This window comes from Lethenteron reissneri, chromosome 37 (assembly GCF_015708825.2).
Source record: "Lethenteron reissneri isolate LAM-NWPU_2019-01 chromosome 37, ASM1570882v1, whole genome shotgun sequence".
In the NCBI taxonomy this organism is placed as follows: domain Eukaryota; kingdom Metazoa; phylum Chordata; class Hyperoartia; order Petromyzontiformes; family Petromyzontidae; genus Lethenteron; species Lethenteron reissneri.
The window spans coordinates 5,356,842-5,376,667 of record NC_083815.1 but is presented as its reverse complement, the minus strand read 5'-3'; the positions used below and the strand labels follow the sequence as shown (position 1 = coordinate 5,376,667).

At 42.3% G+C, this 19,826-nt stretch overlaps 1 protein-coding gene across 3 annotated transcripts in view; it reads left to right on the top strand.

Moving 5' to 3' along the window:
* Positions 1-39: 39 nt before the first annotated feature.
* SCYL2 (SCY1 like pseudokinase 2) overlaps positions 40-19,826 on the top strand; it is a 33,324-nt gene continuing 13,537 nt past the window's right edge. The window contains exons 1-12 of one of the 3 annotated variants that reach the window (XM_061566827.1): positions 40-167; positions 2,741-2,932; positions 5,976-6,133; positions 8,533-8,677; positions 9,889-10,038; positions 10,839-11,063; positions 11,683-11,799; positions 14,026-14,151; positions 16,354-16,530; positions 17,278-17,289; positions 17,450-17,572; positions 19,110-19,223. In XM_061566827.1, the coding sequence (XP_061422811.1) occupies positions 2,747-2,932; positions 5,976-6,133; positions 8,533-8,677; positions 9,889-10,038; positions 10,839-11,063; positions 11,683-11,799; positions 14,026-14,151; positions 16,354-16,530; positions 17,278-17,289; positions 17,450-17,572; positions 19,110-19,223 (1,533 nt within the window). In that variant the 5' untranslated portion in view covers positions 40-167; positions 2,741-2,746. Of the gene's footprint in view, positions 168-2,740; positions 2,933-3,019; positions 3,047-5,975; positions 6,134-8,532; positions 8,678-9,888; positions 10,039-10,838; positions 11,064-11,682; positions 11,800-14,025; positions 14,152-16,353; positions 16,531-17,277; positions 17,290-17,449; positions 17,573-19,109; positions 19,224-19,826 lie in introns of those variants that run through there. The other 2 variants (XM_061566828.1, XM_061566829.1) reach the window with 2 other exon arrangements.

The window sequence follows — 19,826 nt, the reverse complement described above, 5'->3', positions numbered from 1 at the left end:
CCCGACGACAACCCGTCTTGCAACGTCATGACGTCGCCGACGTGACGTCATCACGTACATCTTTCCCCGGAAGAAGCTACGTAAACGTGGGGCCGTGATGATTTAAATGAATATTGGGCGCTCTACGGGGGAGATCGGAACGATTGTCCTTTACAACCCGACGCCAGGTACGAGTCTCTGCCAAGACGAATGCAAACTGTGGCCTTCCTTTCAGCGTCTCGCGTACGCGGTGTTTTGCGCTTCGACGCCACCCTGAATGACACGCCGTCCTCGGCTAGTTTGCCCGCCGGGTTCCTTCGCTCCTGCTCGGTAGAAGTTCCTAGGCCTTGCGGGGGCTGCACTCGGGAGCAGGGGCGAGCTTTCATTACAAGTGTGTAATTTTGATTGCGATTGAATGAAGTCGTTATCATCATCATCACCATCGGCTCGTGTGCAGGTGCTAGGCGGATTGTTGCTTCCTATGATCGCGAGGGATGGCGACAGCTTAGAGAAGACTTAGTCCAGCAGTGGACTGATCATGACTCGTGATGATGATCACTTCGTAATTGTAGCATGCCTTTGATTGTCGCAGTGCTCTGCGCTACGAACCTGTGGTCGATTGCCGGCCACGGTATCTGAACCTGGCTTGAATCTCCCTTAGGTTGCCTCGGTCTTAAACGATTACTGAATCTGTTGCGATGTGCAAACGTTAGCATTGTGGGGAGACTCAAGGCCGCTCAGTGCTGGTCAAACCACCCTCTCGTGAGTTCTTAATGAAGGTCTCTAACTTGCAATTCTAAGTGATAAAAACACATCTATACGGAATATTGTGTTTTAAATTAACACGTAACAAGTATGGTCCTTTGCCGTTCCACGACTGTTTTTTTTTGTCTGTACAGCACTTCACCACGATGGTTATTGCTAGATGTATTACTCGGGACTAGTTGGTGTATCACTCACCACTGATGCTAGAGCTGTATTGTACTCGGGTATCGAACAACAATGCTTTTTATCAGTGCAATGACGCGCACAACATCTCTGCTATGTTACGTTTAAGTAAACGCAGCAATACGAATATCAGTTGTAAACATTTTCACGTGGTATAGCGATGTAAATGTTAAAGTACGTGAAACTGGCAACGATGATCAGTAATCCTATACTTCGTAAGAATTCTGTCGATATACGGTCACGCCCGAGGAGTGTATGTCCGGAATGATCCTGATAACACTTTATTGACGTATACATTATACAGTAAAAGCTGATTTTGCTGGGTATAATTCCTTTACTGTACTTGTTATTTACACCGGCTTTCCCATTTCGTAATAATGCAATTCGTGCATGGTCAACGTCAGTGTTGTTATAACCCCATTGCAAATGTCAACGGAAGCGCCACGTCCATCGGTATCATCTGGTTTGACCTTTATGCGAAATGCATTGGCTAATCATCAACCATTGCAATGCAAAATTGAAGAAGACTGCCATTTGTTAAGGATTGGCATAGAACATTGCATCGTTTTAACAATGGAAATCCATTCCTCCACTCACAATGCATTAATTGTTTACGTGGCAATGTATGATTTACGAAGAAGACTGCCATGCGTTAAGGATAGGCATACAACATTGCATCGTTTTAACAATGGAAATCCATTCCTCCACTCACAATGCATTAATTGTTTACGTGGCAATGTATGATTTACGATGTATCCAAATGATATGCTAAGGTGCAAATGTATTTTTTTTTGCAATTGGGAGAGATAAATCTCCATTGGCACAAGACGACACACATGTAACGGTAAAAAACGAGATGGAAAAAAACACATTTCCTTTAGTCCGCTTATGAAAATGTAACAACAACTGTCAGGGTAAATGATTCGTATGTCTCTTTAAAGTTGCACATTACTGCAGTATTGTATTACAGTTGCATACCATCCCCTTGTTTGCTGCTGGAGATTTCAACTCTTTTAATGATGCACTCATACATAGTGCAACTGAATATTTTGAAATGAGTATAATTACATACCAACAGCGTATTCGCCCTGGCACGTTAACCAATTAGGCGGACGTGTCAATAGAAACTTTTTTTGTATTCTCCAAAAATTGAAGTCCTGGTTTTTCATTGGTAACATTGGGTTTGAATCCTGACTCTTGATATGTGGAGTTTGTACGTTCTCCCCTTATTTCACATGGAGCCTTTTCGGGTTCTCTGTTTTCCTCCCATAGCAAATGTCATACATTGAAATTATTGTTGTTCAGGCATTTCAAAGCAGGACTCTTCAGAAAACAAATCTTGAAAATCAGTGTGGCTTTCCTGGATGAATGTGTAATTATTATATTAGGTTGTCCACATGGTGTAGAGTCAGTAAACTAATTGCCTCTCGTAATATATATGTATAAGCAGAACTCTGGTCTGTGTCTAGACATGTACATGATCATGTTTCGGTCTATCGATCTATTGGCTATCCAAATCAGTTATATCAATATTATCCAGATTCATATTCTTGGTTCTTTCGGTAAAGTCACGTAGAAGGGAAACAATAAGATAATAAAATTATAAAACAATAAATTCTCACGACGTTTCATGACTTTACCAAAAGAACCAAGAATATGAATCCCTGCAGTCACGAAAGCTTTAAATCAAAATTATCCAGATTGTTAAACGGCTTATTTCACAAATGCTGCTGGGTTACTTGGTGTTATGGCAGGAAACAGCATTTGTCCCTTGTCTTGTGCCCGTTGTCCCGGTGGGTGGAGGACATTGCAGACTGCCATGGAGTCAATGCTGAACAAGCTGAAGAGCACCGTCACCAAAGTGACAGCAGATGTGACGAGTGCTGTGTCGGTGGTGCTGGGCAACCCGGTCACACGCGAGTTTGAAATCACCCGCCATGTCGCCAGTGGAGGGCCAGCACTCTCCTGGAAGATTTACCATGGCTTCAAGAAGTCTACCAAACAGGTGTGGACATCTTCTTGCGTTGACGAGCCCATTCTCCGTTAGGTATTCCTCTCTTTCTAGTTCCTTTCATTTTTCATGTACATTTACCATGGCTTCAAGAAGTCTACCAAACAGGTGTGGACATCTTCTTGCGTTGACGAGCCCATTCTCCGTTAGGTATTCCTCTATTTCTAGTTCCTTTCATTTTTCCTGTACAACACACTTTTTTATTTTCCCATTGTTTATCCTGCATATGTACGCAAATAGTGCCAGTTGCCTTCTCATAACTCCCTGCATCAGGTCTTCTTCTATGAAACATATCATTGAATTAATTTGATGGCTCTCTTAGCAATGCATATGTTATGAAAGCCTCCTACAGCTCTTGTTACTATAGCGTGAAGTAAAACGCAAAGAGAAAGTTTCAATTACCTGTGTTTACTATAAATCACATGTCATTGTACAGCTTTTTAAACTTTTATAAATTAATTGAAAGTTATTCTTTGAGGCAATAGTTTCATTGTACATCGCAGTAGTAATATGGATAAAATTGGCTGATACTTTGGGAGCATAATATGCACATCGTGGTTTGTAGATTCATATTAATTCTTGCACTCATGATACATTGATGAAATTATAATGTCAAGGATTTTATCTTTTACAATATATGCACATTACGTGCAAATGTTTTTTTTTCTAGGCTGATGAAACTAAAGAGGCAGAACATACGTGACATTACGAATGAGACAAAAAAATAATTGAACATGGCACAATCGTTACAATTAATTGAGTCTCAGTGGGGTGGTTAATCATCACATGCTGAGGGCATACATTTTACATCTCTGTCAAGCAATACTTAGGCGTGTAAAATTCATGAACACATTTTGGGCCATTTACCCTCGGCCTGTTTTTTTTTATGTTGCCTTATATACAATTCGTAGCAGCTGATGGGGTTTTCATCCATTAAAGAGATCATTACTATGTAAACAGGTATTTTTGTTTACGTACCCCTTGATTGTTTGTATTTGTCACATTAGCTTTGCTCTCGTTATGCTTAATGATTAATAGTGTAAACATCCCATCCTGTTGTGGTTGAAGAGCCTCTTGAAAGTGCTTATGTATTATTTAAAATCCTGATGGCTGTTTCATGTGTGTGATGAATATGAATAATTAAATTTATTTGAAAGTGAAAATTTTGTTTATGTTTAACGAGAGGGTGTATTTTTTGTATTTTCGGGACAATGGGGTACACTGATTTAAATTGATTCGAATTTTATACAGCAGAAACATTTAGGAACAACACAATTTGGATTCATACAGCATTTTTTTACTTAACTTTCGTGACTGCAGGAATTCATATTCTTTGGTTCTTTCGGTAAAGTCACCTAGATAGAAAAAAAATTGAGCATACTGGCAGTCAATAATATAGACTGTAGCCTGGCAGACCGTAGCCTGGTTTTTAAGCTGGTGAGGGTATTGGTAGTCTAATGTAGACTGTAGAAATGATTATTAAACTGAACCTGAATGAGCGTACTGGCAGTAAAAAATGTAGACTTATTCTGGTTCTTTCAGTAATAAAATTTAAATAAACCCCAAAACCACGACGTTTCGATCGCAACACAAGCGGTCGTTATCAGGAAAAGCGGGGTTAGCCGCTGAAGGCAAACTGTTTATAAAGGTTTAGAGATGGGCGTTAATGAGCGAGGACCTTAGGTCACATTTGTTCTTCGAAACAGTGAGGAGATCCAGCAGGTAGTCTGCTGATTTTTTTTTTGAAGGAGGGGAACTTCAGACATAGTGGCACCATAGGATAATAATTGACTGGGGTTTTGCCAGACATCCTTGGTTGCTGGAGTGGACGAGTGCATGGATGATCTTGACATTATTGGTACCTCATTTGCCAGTAAAAAATATGATAATTGTTTTTTTACCCTTTTATCTGCCAACAAAACTGACACCTTTTTTACGAGGAGTCATGTTTGCATAGACCACAATACCTGCAGTCATAATGCAAACAAAAACATAACTCTGATCATGTATGCACTGTCCTTGAAGTTGATTGGTCCACACCCGAGACAGCTTTCCTTAGAGCCTAGTCTCACATGGGTGGACCAATCAACTTCAAGGACAGTGCATACATTATCATAGTTATGTTTTTTGTTTGCATTACGACTGCAAACATGACTCCTCGTAAAAAAAGGTGTCAGTTTTGTTGCCAGATAAAAGGGTAAAAAAACAATTATCAGATCTTGACATTGGCGAGGGTGATCTTGAAGTTAATCCAAGAGTGGATTGGTAGCCAGCGAATGGTTTGTATTATTGCGGTGATGTGTTGTTGTTTATGGATGTGTGTGAGGAGTCTGCCACTGGCATTATGGATCACCTGGCATTTGGAGTTGAGGGATTTCAGGAGGCCATAAAGGAGAGAGTTGTGTTAGCCGAGTCGATATATGATGAAGGCATGCATGAGGGTCTCAGCGGCAGCTGGGGCAACAAAGTTGCACAGATCGATGTTGGGGGCTTCTGCAGAATTAAGCTTTGTATGTAGAGAACTACAGGTCAAAATCAATGACAACTACAAGGTTACGCACAATCATTCCCATCGTAATGCAAAGTTTATGATACTACATGCTGTGATAAGGTGATGGGCACAAGCTTGATATCTTAAAAAGTTGCTGAACAAGAAAAAGTTATTTATTGAAGACAAACTGTCCAGCAGGACAATGAATGAAGAGTCAAAATCTTTAAGGTTGTACAATAGTCACCCAGTGTACTCATGATTGATGAACATTGGTTAATTTTCCCCCATGGCAAGACCTTGCGGGAACAATTGCACCGATTACGCAGCCCGGATGTGAAAAAATGTAGTGGCCCAGTGTCAGTAGTAGCTGCAGTACCAGCGGTAGTATCAGTAGTAGCTGTAGTATCAGTAGTAGCTGTAGTATCAGTAGTAGCAGTAGTACCAGCTGTAGTATCAGTAGCAGCTGTAGTACCAGCGGTAGTCTCAGTAGTAACTCGAATGTTTTTTTTTCTCCTCCACAAAATCTGTGTCGCGTCTCCATTCCAGGAGGTGGCAGTGTTTGTATTCGAAAAGAAGCAAGTGGATCGCCTCGGGAGGACCGAGCGCGAGCACGCGGTGGAGGTTCTGAAGCGTGGCGTGCAGCAACTCACAAGGCTGCGTCACCCGCGCCTGCTCACCGTGCAGCATCCCATCGAGGAGTCCAGGTCAGACCCCTCCTCGGCCGGCTGTGGGACTGGTTTTTAATGCTTCGTGTGTGACACGATATAACAATTAATGATGAAAGTCAATGTATCTTTCAAATAATAATGCATACTGTCTCCTGCGTATAATGAGGGTTTTTTTTTGGAGGGGGTACTCGTGAAATTGAAAGTAAAAAATGGAAAGTTGTGTTCACGAAAGCTAAAAAATTAACCCGTAAAAACAAAGTTTTTCACTATAAATCTTTATATGCGTGGCAATTGGTTTTATTTTATTATTCATTTCTGTTTTTCTTGAGTAAGAGTTTCATTTTTATCACATTGGTATTTAAAATAAATATGACATTTTTTTTTCCTAAAAAGTGGAAAATTTTGGGAAAAAAATTTCACGAAAATAAATTGTCACGCACAACGAGTCTGTGTGCAAAATGTCAGCTCGATTGGATCACGGGAAGTGGGTTAAAAAACGACCGAAAGATTTGCACGGTCGTAAGCACGCAAGCAAGCAAGCAAGTGAACTTAATATAAAGGATTTTTTAAAATATACATTTTCACAGCAACGCTGGCTTGTTGTTGGCAGTATCTCCATGTTCAGCCGGAGTGTCATGCATCAGACAGTCACAGGTTTGTCGTGTACCGTACAGTAACTCCTGCGGCATTGGATTTTTGTGCATTCCAGAACTGGCTTGAGTTTTAGTTTTGTTGATCCATTGCTATATTTGTACCTTTTATATCTCTTCTTGATATATATGATGTAAAAAAGCCATAAGAATAACATTACAGGATGTAAAAATGAAAATAACGAGGTTATGTTGAGAAAACAAATGTATAGTGGTGATTCGCACCCCTGAATTATCCTGGTATTTTGAGGGTATTGTAAGTTGTCCTGTTACCAATGACAAAATGTAACTATTTCGACACCTTCTTGGTTCTTTCGGTAAAGTCACGTAGAAGGGAAGTAATAAAATAATAAAAATAAAACATAAAATAATTCTCACGACGTTTCGGCCACAACGCAAGTAGCCGTCCTCAGGTGAAAACCAGGTCTGTCGAGGCGACAGCGTCTGAATGAAACAGCTCGGATGCTGTCGCCTCGACAGACCTGGTTTTCACCTGAGGACGGTTACTTGCGTTGTGGCCGAAACGTCATGAGAATTTATTCTATTATGTTTTATTTTTTATTATTTTATTACTTCCCTTCTACGTGACTTTACCGAAAGAACCAAGAAGATGAATCCCTGCAGTCACGAAAGCTTTAAATCGAAATTTATTTCGACACCTAGAATTGTTTAGAAATGACGATTTTTGCATCTTGACTCGATGCGAGAATTGATAATTTTTGTAAATTTTTTGCCATCCCATTTGTATTATATCTACTTTAATCTAAATGGTGTTAGCATATAATATGCATATAATTTGAATTAATCAGAAATAATCGATACTCTGCAATTCAATGCTTGTGTCTTGAGTGTAAGAATCTGTTTTATTTGAGTAATTATCACATCGTTGCGTGCGTTATCAATTTAATTTACATGAATGGGATGGTGTGATGGAGAACAATGGTTTGCTCCCTGTGCTAAGAACCCAATGACCTCGAGTTGAATCCATGGCTAGAGCTCACATGAGTGGCAGAGGTCGCAAACGGGTTTTGATTCCTTACCCGTACCCGGCCGCACCAGGGTCGCAAATGGGTACCCGTACCCTACCCGTACCTGTACCCTACCCGAAATGAGTGACAAACGGTTACTCACTAGTGACTCACGGCCTACCCGTACCCGTACCCGGCCGCACCAGGGTCGCAAACGGGTACCCGTACCTGGCTGGGTACGGGTAGCCGGGTATCGGGTAGGGTACGGGTATCGGGTACCCGGTTGCGACCTCTGATGAGTGGTGAGTGATATATGAACTGGTCCTGGGCACTCCTGCCTTCGCCAACCTGCACTGACCATCTTGGTGAAATATGGTCATGCGTCCCCCATGACCGTCATGGCAGTGGATTGACAAAGTGCGGTGTGTGTGTATATATATTCATATTTATTTCTTCTGATGTAGTTGTCGTGTACACCATTGTCCATAAACTTGGAGATATTCATATTCTTTGGGTCTTTCGGTAAAGTCACATAGATTGAAAGAAAAAAATATCACGACGTTTTGATCGCAACGCAAGCAATCGCCATCAGAAACTCTTTCTTCCGCCGAAAGACCCAAAGAATATTTATTCATGCAGTCACGAAAGCTTTAAGTCAAGACTTGGAGATATTGTTGGTTAATAATAGAATGCTGCATTGCTCTGCATGAAACACAAACTACCAGGGCCTTGAGTTTCTTGCATTAGACAATACAGCAATGAGTATGACCATGCCCAATAATTGCTGTCTTTCATAGCATCGACTTTGGTTTGGCAGGGACTGTCTGGCGTTCTGCACGGAGCCCGTGTTTGCGAGTCTGTCAAATGTCCTTGGCCAGCACGAAAATCTCCCGTGTCCCGTGCCGCTGGAGATTCGCGACCACCAATTGCACGACGTGGAGACCAAATACGGGCTACTGCAGGTAAGCGGACCCAGGGAGAATGCACACTCGGGCCTCTGACTGCCTTATTTTTCCCCGTATGGTGTGCAGGGGTCGACCAGCCGCGACGTGTATTTGTTCAAAGTCGACGAGGTTGGTGAGTGAGCCAGCGGATGGCGGCTTCAGGGGTAGCCTGATGAATATATGAATTGCTGCCAGTGAATTAGTCCCTAATGGGTAGTCTAAGATGATAGTGCTTGTGTCTGGATTAAATATTTGTTCTTTCTAATCTGACCTTTTGCACTTGACAACACACACTGTATTTATTCCTGAGCAATGTATACATTAGATACTTGTAAATGGAAAATGTCCCTCTGCATGTCGATGCACCTTTATTTATAGTGGGACATTGTACACCCATTCACCGGCTTCGGAGCATTCTGAGACAATGTGTCGTTTGCAATGAGAAATTGTCTGTATTAGTAAAATTACATAATTTTTGCGAATTATAGGCAGTTGAAAATATTTCCAGATTGTCACATTGTAAATTCCTGCAAGGGATGAGTTTTGCTGCCAGCAACACTGCCCTTATACAATACTTGAATTATGGGCATTGGTGAAATATATGCACATTTATAAAGATATGTTGTTATTCCACATCGATTGTGAATGTGTCAATGAAATGTAAAAAAAGCCCTTTCCCATTGAATGGCAAAGAATAAAACAACAATTTTGACAGAGACCCTTTCAGAGACATTTCGGGAAAAGGACCTGTCGGCTACACATTGATTATTTATTTTGCACATTTCACTTAAATTCCTCCCATAAATACGGCGCTCGCTGTGTGCTTCCGAACACAAGTGCCTAATTTGAGTGTCGTTTTTTTTCTCCCTGCTCCCGTCAATGCATTGAAAATTGCACCTAACAAAAAAGCTTGCATGTCATCATTGGCTAATGTATGCGACCTCTTCAATAGTCAGAGTGTGTTGTGTCTGGAGTGTTTTTGATGAGTGAATATAATCTAGATTTGAAGTTTTTGTGACTGCAGGGATCCATACTCTTTGGTTCTTTTGGTAATGTCACATAGGCATAAAATGAAATAAATAAAATCACGACGTTTTGATTGCAACACAAGGAATCATCATTAGGTGGGAAAACCACAGCAATAATTTTTTTAAAATATAGTTTGAAAGCGATGTGCAATTTTGATTTCTGCTTTTACCTCACGTTTTTTTTTCTCTGTTTCTAAACAGCTCGCAGAAGGCCTGTCCTTTCTACACAATGGCGTTAAGATGGTGCATGGTAACCTAACGCCGGAGAACATTGTCCTGAACAAAAATGGGGCATGGAAGATCATGGGGTTTGATTTCTGCATCTCCTCCAGCAACCCGTCCGAGCGAGAGGTGATATCTGTAGACACTGCACATTTGTTCGTGTGTTCGCAGGCACGGCAGCGTGCACGTGCATTTTAATATCAATGCAAATTAAAGAGTAAAGGAATGCTGCGTTTTGCTGCTGCTGCAGCATCGGCAGCATTTGTCAACATTTTAGTCCAAAACACTGGGCAATTATAGTGACACTGAGAGTAGAAAAACACAGTTTGGGTCAACATTACAATTGATGTTTTTAATAAAGGCCAACCGGTAGAAACATTAACATCGTAATTTTTGTTGATGTCATTATTCTATATCATAGTTTTTTTACTCTCTTGTCCTGTATATACAGTCATGGATGAATTTAAAGAAACCACAACTGGGTAAATAACAAATAGCTCTAATCTTGCAGATGCATAATAAGCACACGGGCTGTGCTTCACAGGTCATCCGATTCAAGTTTTAAATGTTATGATTGATAAAACGACTTTAAATTACAGTCGGGAGCACTGCAGTGACCTTACTGCGGTGACGTATTAAAAAGTACGAGAGTTGACGTCGCTGTGATTTCACCGGAGTACATGTGAAAGTCAATTCGAAGTCTTTTACTCACCCGCAAAGCTTGAGGCATATTTCTGAGCTAACATCATTGTCTTCGTCTGCATCGTCATCAACAGTGGTCAATCTACTGCTGAATTTAGGCCCCCCCAATCCACCACCCACCGTCTTAGCTATCTAACTACATATATCTCTCTACACGGTAGGCAATCACATGTTTTTTAGTTGCATCTTGCTTCAAGCTTACGCGTTGGCGTCCGTGGCTTTTGCAGGTGACTTTCACATGCAAAGAGTGGGTGCCGGATCTGCCGCCCATGTGTCAGCCCCGGATTGAGTTCCTTGCTCCCGAGTACATCCTGTCCGTGAGCTGCGACGTGGCCAGCGACATGTACTCGCTGGGCATGCTCATGTATGCCGTGTTCAACAAGGGGCAGCCCATATTTCAGATGGACGGAACTCACGACATGTTCAAAAGCTTCAGTCGCCACCTGGACAAGGTCAGCCCTGGACAGGGGAAATGCCACCGCAGCCTCCCGACTTTGTAGCAGCGCGGCATTATGGATCCCCCATCTCGTGTGTCTGGATTCTGTATGCGGTATTCTGTCCACGTGTGTGCCGGTGTTTTATAAGGTCAACGCTTCTATTTGCAAGCTCCCTGTTTTGTTGTTACCGTAATTTATGTTTATTATTTCCCTCTTAACCTTTGTCGGGATGTTTCATTGGTAGTTAAGTAATGTCTTTTTTTTACGTGTGGGGGTGAGTTTTTGCGAACGCTTTATGTTGAACAAATATTTTAAAGTGGCCATGGAATGTGTGTGTGCTAGATTGTGTGTTTCACATTGTGCTGTTGACCTTGATGTTAAAGGGACTCAGCCTTAACTGTGCCCTGTATTGGTAAACAGGGTGACATTGGAGATGTAGGAGAGTGATAAAAGCAGAAAGGTGATGTTTTCCAGATAGCCACCATTAGGGTGATGAGAAAAAATGTGGAGGACACTGGGTTTAGCGCTGCACCAGTCTGATCGGCCTGCAGTATAAAGCAAATCTGAATTTTTTCATGTTTTCCCGAACTGAATTTAATTGTTCATTCATTGCTTTTTGTACTCTTGTGTGCAGTTAAGTAACTTGGGACCATCGGTAATGCAGAAGGTGCCAGAGGATGTTCGTGACCACCTAAAGATGCTCCTAAATGTCACACCAACTGTACGGCCCGATGCTGATCAGCTGGCCAAGGTACCCCCCACTGCTAAGAGATACATGTACACCAATCCTACATTTCCACAACCAGAAATGGACAATTTGGATCATGTCCACATGCTTCCCAAGTGACGTGATCTCGTAGGCTCCAACCCTCAATGCTACGTATTCCCCACCCTCTCCGCTTAACTATCTTTCCTATCTTCTGCAGCTGAAGGGGAATGATCATGAAACAATAGTTTGAATAACAACGACAATTTTACATTTATAGAGCATCTAAGTGTGACAGCATCTCAAGACGCAGTCCAAAAACAGCGGGACAAAAAAAAAGAATGCAAGAAGCCCACACGCTACTGATGGGGCCTAGGTTAGGAAGCAAAAATAAAATATCGCTACAATCGTCCGCTGTGTGTGTTTATACATGTGCAGCATGTCGCTGGTAGTCCTTGTGAGAGCGTGTGGCTATCTTCTGAGAGGTAGCCACAAGGCCTGCTTTTAAGGAGGCCCATACAATGCCGAGTAGGGACTCGGTAAGGCTGCTGTGGGCACTTCTGCCGAGCCCGCGAGCACAGTTAAATTTACCGAGCCGGCTCACTTCCCAGCGATGGTGGAAATGCGGCGTTAGTGTATTCAGTATAAAAAAATCCTTGTAATCTCTCTGGTGCAATGAATCAAGCTTTATTGGAGGCATTATTCTGTGTGTGTAATTATTTATGCCCGTCTGCCCTTCCACAGAGCAGTTTCGTAACCGAGATGACTTGGGTTGGCTTAAAGCACTCACAAGCTAATCTTTGCCCTTAATGTGGAATGAAGCTGAATAAATTTTGAACCAGAACTGTGCTCCACAAAGGATGATCTTTGTTAGGTAATTATATTTTCAGGCAGATTAGCATTGACATTCTGTTCATGAAAGAACACATCCTCAAGTGCAATACTGGTGCACAATGTTTAGGGATTAGACTTTTTAAAAAAGTCATTCTCATTTATTAGCTGCAGTGCCAATGGTATTTCTTTTACATGTAAAATATGATGGCACGCCTATTATGAGTGGCAGGGAAACATTAAAAAATAGCTTCAAATATGTTACTATGTTCATATGAATGCGGATAATAAAGTGAATGTTGGCTAAATCATCTCTAATGTTAGCTGATACTCAATGTGATATACAGACATGAAGAACAGATGAATGTTGGTACAGTGCACCATGGACATAAATAATGAACAGCTATCTTTAATCGGGCTAGGACTATCAATATGAGATGGTCAAGAGATGGAAAATACAGCTATGGATTTTTATGCATGTAGTGCTATAAGCATTATCCTCTCTTATACATGGGTTTTCCACGTAATCCGGTTTCCTGCAGCTCATTAACCATTTCCCGTTCCGATGACGTACTTGTACATCATAAAAACGAAACCGGAAGAAAAACTAAAATTTTAAATCATTATCGGTACCGTTGCTCCCACAAGGCCATGCAGGCGGGATGGCGTGTGGCACAGTTTGGCGCCAGCTATCGTTGTGTTGCTATAGTTCTCTGCGGTGAGTACCATGTCTTTAAAAACAACGGCGCTATGCCTCTAAATAAAATTAACGCTGAGCCGCTTGTACATTCCAAGATTCGGAGGTCAACGGGACCCACCCAGCAACTTGCAGATGTCTCGGAACAGGAAAGGCTTCATGGAATTGGTCAAACATCCCAATGCGGGACCCTCCTGATAAAAGTATTCGGACCCATTGAGCCTTCCCTGTATAAAGGGTATTTATCTTGATCAATTCATAATTGAAGTGGGAATAGGCAAGGCTCTCAAATTAGGCATTATTGGAGCATAAAGTTAATGTTATTTAACTGTAAGAACTATTACATGTTAAAGGTATCTTGAAAAAACGTAGTTGTATATATATATATTTTTATTCTTTCATCCACATTTTCTTCATTCAAACACATTTGATGGTCCACTTTTGATTTTGGAACCTCCCAATGGATGAGCACACAATGAACTGCATAATTCACTTTGTTTAACACATTTCACAGTATGGACAATTCGCTATTGTACGTTATCAGGTTTTTTTCCAGGACACCCATCATTAGTCTGTATCTCACCATTTTCAGTGCTCAATAAAGGTAAATCCAAATTAGTTTCCATTATCAATGCTAGATTTCCATGAATTGTTTGTATTCTCATCTGCTAACTAAAACGACGTAAAAAATATAGTGGTGTTGGTATAACCTAATTCACTTTTGTTCTGACGTTTCATTGCAGATTCCCTACTTTGATGACGTAGGGGCCATGACGCTGCAATACCTGGACACTCTGTTTCAGCGCGACAATCTGCAGAAATCGCAGTTCTTCAAAGGCTTATCCAAAGTCCTGTCGAAGCTCCCAAAGGTACTTGTGCCCTTTGCTTACAGCGCAGTATCGTAGGCGCAGATTTAGTTTTTATCATAGGTAATGTAATTAGAATTTACTTCACCATTAATCTTTATTGGCATGGTAGGGGGTACCTCTTTGTACATCGCTTGCTTTCAGTGCAGTGGCTCTTAACCTTTACCGCAGCCTTGCACCCCTTTGGTTCTCAGAAAGGGCATCTCGCACCCCCAGGGGGTGCGTGCACCCCAGGTTAAGAACCACTGCTGTAGTGTGTGTGCACCACTCCATCTGCTTTTGAGGACATGCCCTTTGTGTATAGCTGGTGGGGGGTGGAGTAGTGACACATTGGTTCACGCTCTGTGCTACTAATCTGGCAACCACCCCTCCCCCCCCCCAAACTGGCCACCTTTATTAATTTATTTCCAGGAGTCTACAATTAAGATTCAAAAGAAAGTAATTAATTATATGCACCCACGATTCCTAATGTGAGGGACAAAGCGAACCCCTGCCCCGCCAAATATAGAAGTCAAACGCCGCCTATACTGGCAACTTAAGTTATATTCTTTGGGTCTTTCGGTAAAGTCACGTAAGTAGGTTCAACCTATTTACGTGACTTTACCGTAAGACCCAAATAATATGAATTCCTGCAGTCACGAAAGCTTTAAGTCAAGATTTAACTTAAGTTATAGTTCTAACCGTAGCTAACAGTGGCAACTGATATCTGAACTGGTCCTGAGGCACACCCCCTTTGACCAACCAGTACTAACCACCTTGGGGACGTATGCTCACACAACTGATATGGTGTGGGGAGGATCTCGAACAGCAGTGGACGGACAAAGGGCTGGAAATTATATTTTTTAAGCTGGTGAGTTTACTTCCCTACAGCCAGACCACTGAAAGAGACTAATTGGTATATTGATGGTAGCTACGGCCTAGACTTGTCACTGCTTTGCAAACAACTTCGCTGTTCGTAACCTAAGTGCGCCACAATGGCGAGATGTTAACTGCCTAGCCTAGGATACATGAGGATGTGGGTTCAATCCTGACCCTGATGCCTGTATATTTAGAATTTGCATGTTCTCCTCGTGGTTGCGTGGATTTTTCTCCGAGTCCCTCCGGGTTTTATCTCCAGCTTCAGTCTAATTTCTTTAGTATCGCCCTGTGAGCCATTCGGCTCTTGAATCGGGTGCAACCGCAACAAACAAAAAATAAAAACATGAACAAGAAAACATCATAAAGTGACTATGCGCAAACAGAAAAATTCAGTAAAAAACTGCAAAGTCTTCAGAACCTGCAGAACCTGCTGTCAATTTCCGTATGATAAGCCACTTTGTTGAGCTCGCATTTGTGGCCAGGTCGCTTCTGAAAAAGAGCGACGTAGCTCCGTTTAAAAATAGTTTCTTCTCAACAATATCCATATAATGGCGATGTTAAAACAGGGGTGGACATTGGCATGCCGGTTGCAATGCATGTGTTAACCGATAGGTATTTAACGATGCATTAAAACATTGATTAAAATAGATTATAATGCTTTTGATAAAGGCGTCACATCATGCATGTGATAATAACAATTTTAAAAATGTTGTTGAAAATGTTGTCATACTAGCCGATTTCATTGCTTCATCTTCATGGTAAGAGGGTAACTGCTTGGAGAGGCCTTTGTTCAGCATCGTACTGTCTTGGCTGACGATGATATGCTAATGTTATTTTTAGGCTAATGATCAAAACAAAACTAAAAATTAGTCAAAAAAAAACAATCAACAGTTAAAGCCAATCAACTAAAATAACTGATTCTTTAATTGAATTGTGATCCAAATTAGTGACATTTCTTTGGATTGGCAGCGGAGTGACATGTTACTCACTTAGTGATGATGTACATATGTCTCTGCATTGATTATAATTGTTGAACAACTACTTAAATCAGAATAAATCTATCACTGGAGAGGCATGTCGACTTCACAAATCCTGCTTGTGTTACTGTACAATACAAGTTGGATTTACAAAGTATCATACAATATTAGCAATCAAGATGTCGTACAGAACAGTGGGACATGGGGATCCTGGCCAAATAATAATAATTGATCGAATTCGTATGGCAAAATAGGCAGGATTAAAGAGGAAGATCTTGAGCCTGAATACTATAAATTATGTCAGTGGTTTATCTGTTGGAGGTGCAAGAGCTTAACCATGACCACCACCACCTTGTGGCATTCATTTCAGAGGGTGGTACAGCAGCGCGTGCTCCCCAGCCTCACCACGGAATTTGTGAACCCCGACATGGTTCCCTTCGTGCTGCCAAACGTGCTGCTCATTGCCGAGGACTGCACCAAGGAGGAGTACGTGCGGATGGTGCTGCCCGACCTCATCCCCGTCTTCAAGCTGCAGGAGCCCATCCAGGCACGGTCAACGATGCCGTAGTCCTGCTGCTGTCGGTTTTTCGCGCTGTGTGCGACGCTGCTCCTTCACCGCACTTTGAGGTTGTGCCACCGCGTGCGGTGCCCCGGGAAGTAGGGGGGGGAGCCGGTGACGCAGCGGTAAGCACGCCGCGGTACCACACCTGGCCAACAACACAGTGACGATTAGTTGAAGCGGTCCTGGGCCCCTCCCCCGACGTTGAATCGGCCTCAAATGAGTACCTGGTGCGGTGTGTAAAAAAACAAAACATGAGCACTGCGGAGGCAAAGGCGATCAGGCGTGACGCTGGCCGCACCACCCCCTCGTTTGTCGTGTAGGCCTTCATAGGCGCTTGCTTAACAGCACTTGCCCCAACAATCTGTTAAGGCTCCATGTGAATCTTTGTTTTTGTACGGCATAATGTCCAACGTTTCACCTTATGCTCTGAGAGCCTCATGAAATGAATGGAGTCGCTCGCGTTCTTCCACAATTATATCAAGTTTCCAGTTGCTACTGGTGTTGATCTAGGCTGGACAGCGTCGGACTTTGATGCGTCTGCCCACAATTATCTAGTGTTTTGAGAGCAGTGAGGTGTTTGTGCAATAATCCTTACTGTAAATTTAACCATAATGAAAATAGGGTTGCGTAAATTTGCCGGACAACGTGCTGTGACAGTGTATGTGATGTGTAAGTGGTATGCTCGCCATTAATTATATGTATCGTTGTACTTGCACCTCTGCTTGCATGAAGGCTAGCAACATGGTGAGTCTTGTGTCTTTTGCAACCGCTTGTTATTTTATTGTGGCATGTTCCAGACTGTCAATGTGAACACTACAATTATGAAATTGTGGGGTCTATTTATGTTGCCTTGGCTATCGTCCAAAATACAAACTTGTAATTTGTACATTTTCACTTACCGCAGGTTCTGCTGATATTTTTGCAAAAAATGGACCTGCTGTTGACGAAAACGCCGGCAGAAGACATCAAGCAGCACGTTCTTCCCATGATCTTTCGAGCCTTGGAGGCTCCATCCACACAGATCCAGGTGGGGGCAGTGCGTATTGTGAAATGGCACCACCTTCTTCTTGGTTCTTTCGGTAAAGTCACGTAGAAGGGAAGTAATAAAATAATAAAAATAAAACATAATAAAATAAAATAATTCTCACGACGTTTCGGCTACAACGCAAGCAGCCATCTTCAGGTGAAGAATGAGACACTGCCAAGCTAGGAGCTTATATATAAGCTGCGTTGGAGGTGGAAGAAGAGCGCCTTAACAAAAGAATGTGCATATGAAGAGGAATTTAGCATATTCATGGAAAATGCGTAGGAGGTGGGCGGGGGGGTTTCAAAGTCATATTATGCCCATGCATTATGCAGGATCAGCAGCACCAAGGGGGGGTGCAGGGATTAGCAGTAACAAAGGAAAGGAATGTTAATGATATGTAGCTGCAGTTACTCAACAACCACGTAGAAAACTAAAGTATAAACTACATAAAAAACTAAAGTATAAATTGCATAGCACCATCAGTATACTTACTATACTCTACAATAAGCTGAGTTACTAACAGCAAGTAATACATTACAATTCTACGTCGTAAATCGAAATGGCACCACCTTGTTCAAGCAAGGCGAGCTGTATTCCACTGGTACCCGTCATTCGTCTAGAGCAGGGGTCGGCAACCTACGGCTCCGGAGCCGCATGCGGCTCTTTACGGGCTGCTTCTTGACGATGAGTACGTATGTACTCAGATGCATTGCGGCTCTTGAAATACTGAATTTTGTACCGAATTGGAAATAAATGGCTCTTCTTGTTATTTTGGTTGCCGACCCCTGGTCTAGAGTACAACATAATCTCTGATGATGCCGAATAATGCTGCCAGTCTTTTCACCCGCACCCATAAGCGTGGCCACATCACCCCAATACTCAAGGCTCCTCCACTGGCTCTCTATCCAATGCCAGATAAGTTTCGAAATCACAGTCGGTGTCTTAAACATGCTCCATGAACTCCTGCCTGTTTTTTTCCTCTCATTTCACTCTACTCTCCTCAACGTGCTCTCTGCTCCAGCAATCAAAGCCTTCTGTATAAGCCTGCTGTCAGTGGGAGGTTGCTATTTCTCCTCTGCTGCCCCTATAATCTGGAACTCCCTTCCCCCAGTCAGCCATGTTGTCAACTTCCTGCTGCTCTTCAAGTCTTGCCTCAAGACCATCCTGTACACATGGCTTTCTCTCTCGCTGTATTAATACATACATAAATATACCTCCAGGATGCCCTTGTCCTGCTGTTCTCTACAGCATCTTGAGATGTGCTTGCAATGAGATGCTGATGAATAAGTCCAACTTGTATTGCACAGTAATATAAGCAGCATTTGCAAAGTCTAAATGAGCCCAATAACTGATGTTATCTAATTTAATTAGTCGTCAAATAATCAATGCATGGACATCTTAAGCAGACGCAAACATTTTTAACTGAAAGACGGACCTCATTCATTTTAGCCATACAGTGGCTCAGTGTGGTGTGTTTGATGTTGGTCGACACACAGGCTCCTGTGATGTTTCACGCTTGCCACTTGTGTTTCCCTAGGAACTCTGCTTGGGAATCATCCCTACGTTCGCCAACCTCATTGAGTACCCGTCGATGAAGAACGCCTTGATTCCTAGAATCAAAAACTCCTGTTTGCAAACCACGTCTTTAGCGGTGAGTCTTTCCTCCTCTGTGAATAGCTACTGAAAGGCCCTATTGTGTCGAGGTGCCGCTGCATGCTTAAGCCTGCCGATGTATTTATTTTTTCAAAGCAAGGAGCACGGTAGAATGTTTTTCATAGGAAGTTTCCTTTCTGCAACGTTCAAGTTAGATCAGCGTACAGGCAAACACCTGCGCACAGCTCACTGTACCGTGCGTTTATCATCACCGTGCTTGCCGTCGTTCCAGTTTATGGGTTAATGCCGTGTTTATTCCAGCGCATTAAAAGGTCCTGCCAAAGTTCTTTACAAGAGTTCCTCTTTGTTTTTTGCAAGCGCGTTAAGTGAAAATAACCCTGCGCCACAAGTGGACTTCAACGCAGCGCCAGGCACTGTAGCTCGCCGTTAGCATGCACACTCAGTGCTCGTTATCCAATTTACACTCCAGTGGGGGAGATTGGTTGGGGGGAGGGATGCAATATTGACCTTGTCAATAACAATTGTATTGTCTCTCAAATCCGTGGTCCGTACAAGACACCTATTCAGACTTGCCTTCCCATAGAATGTAAAATTTTAAACAAAAACTGTCTCTGTTTTTCATTTATTTTATTTACTACTT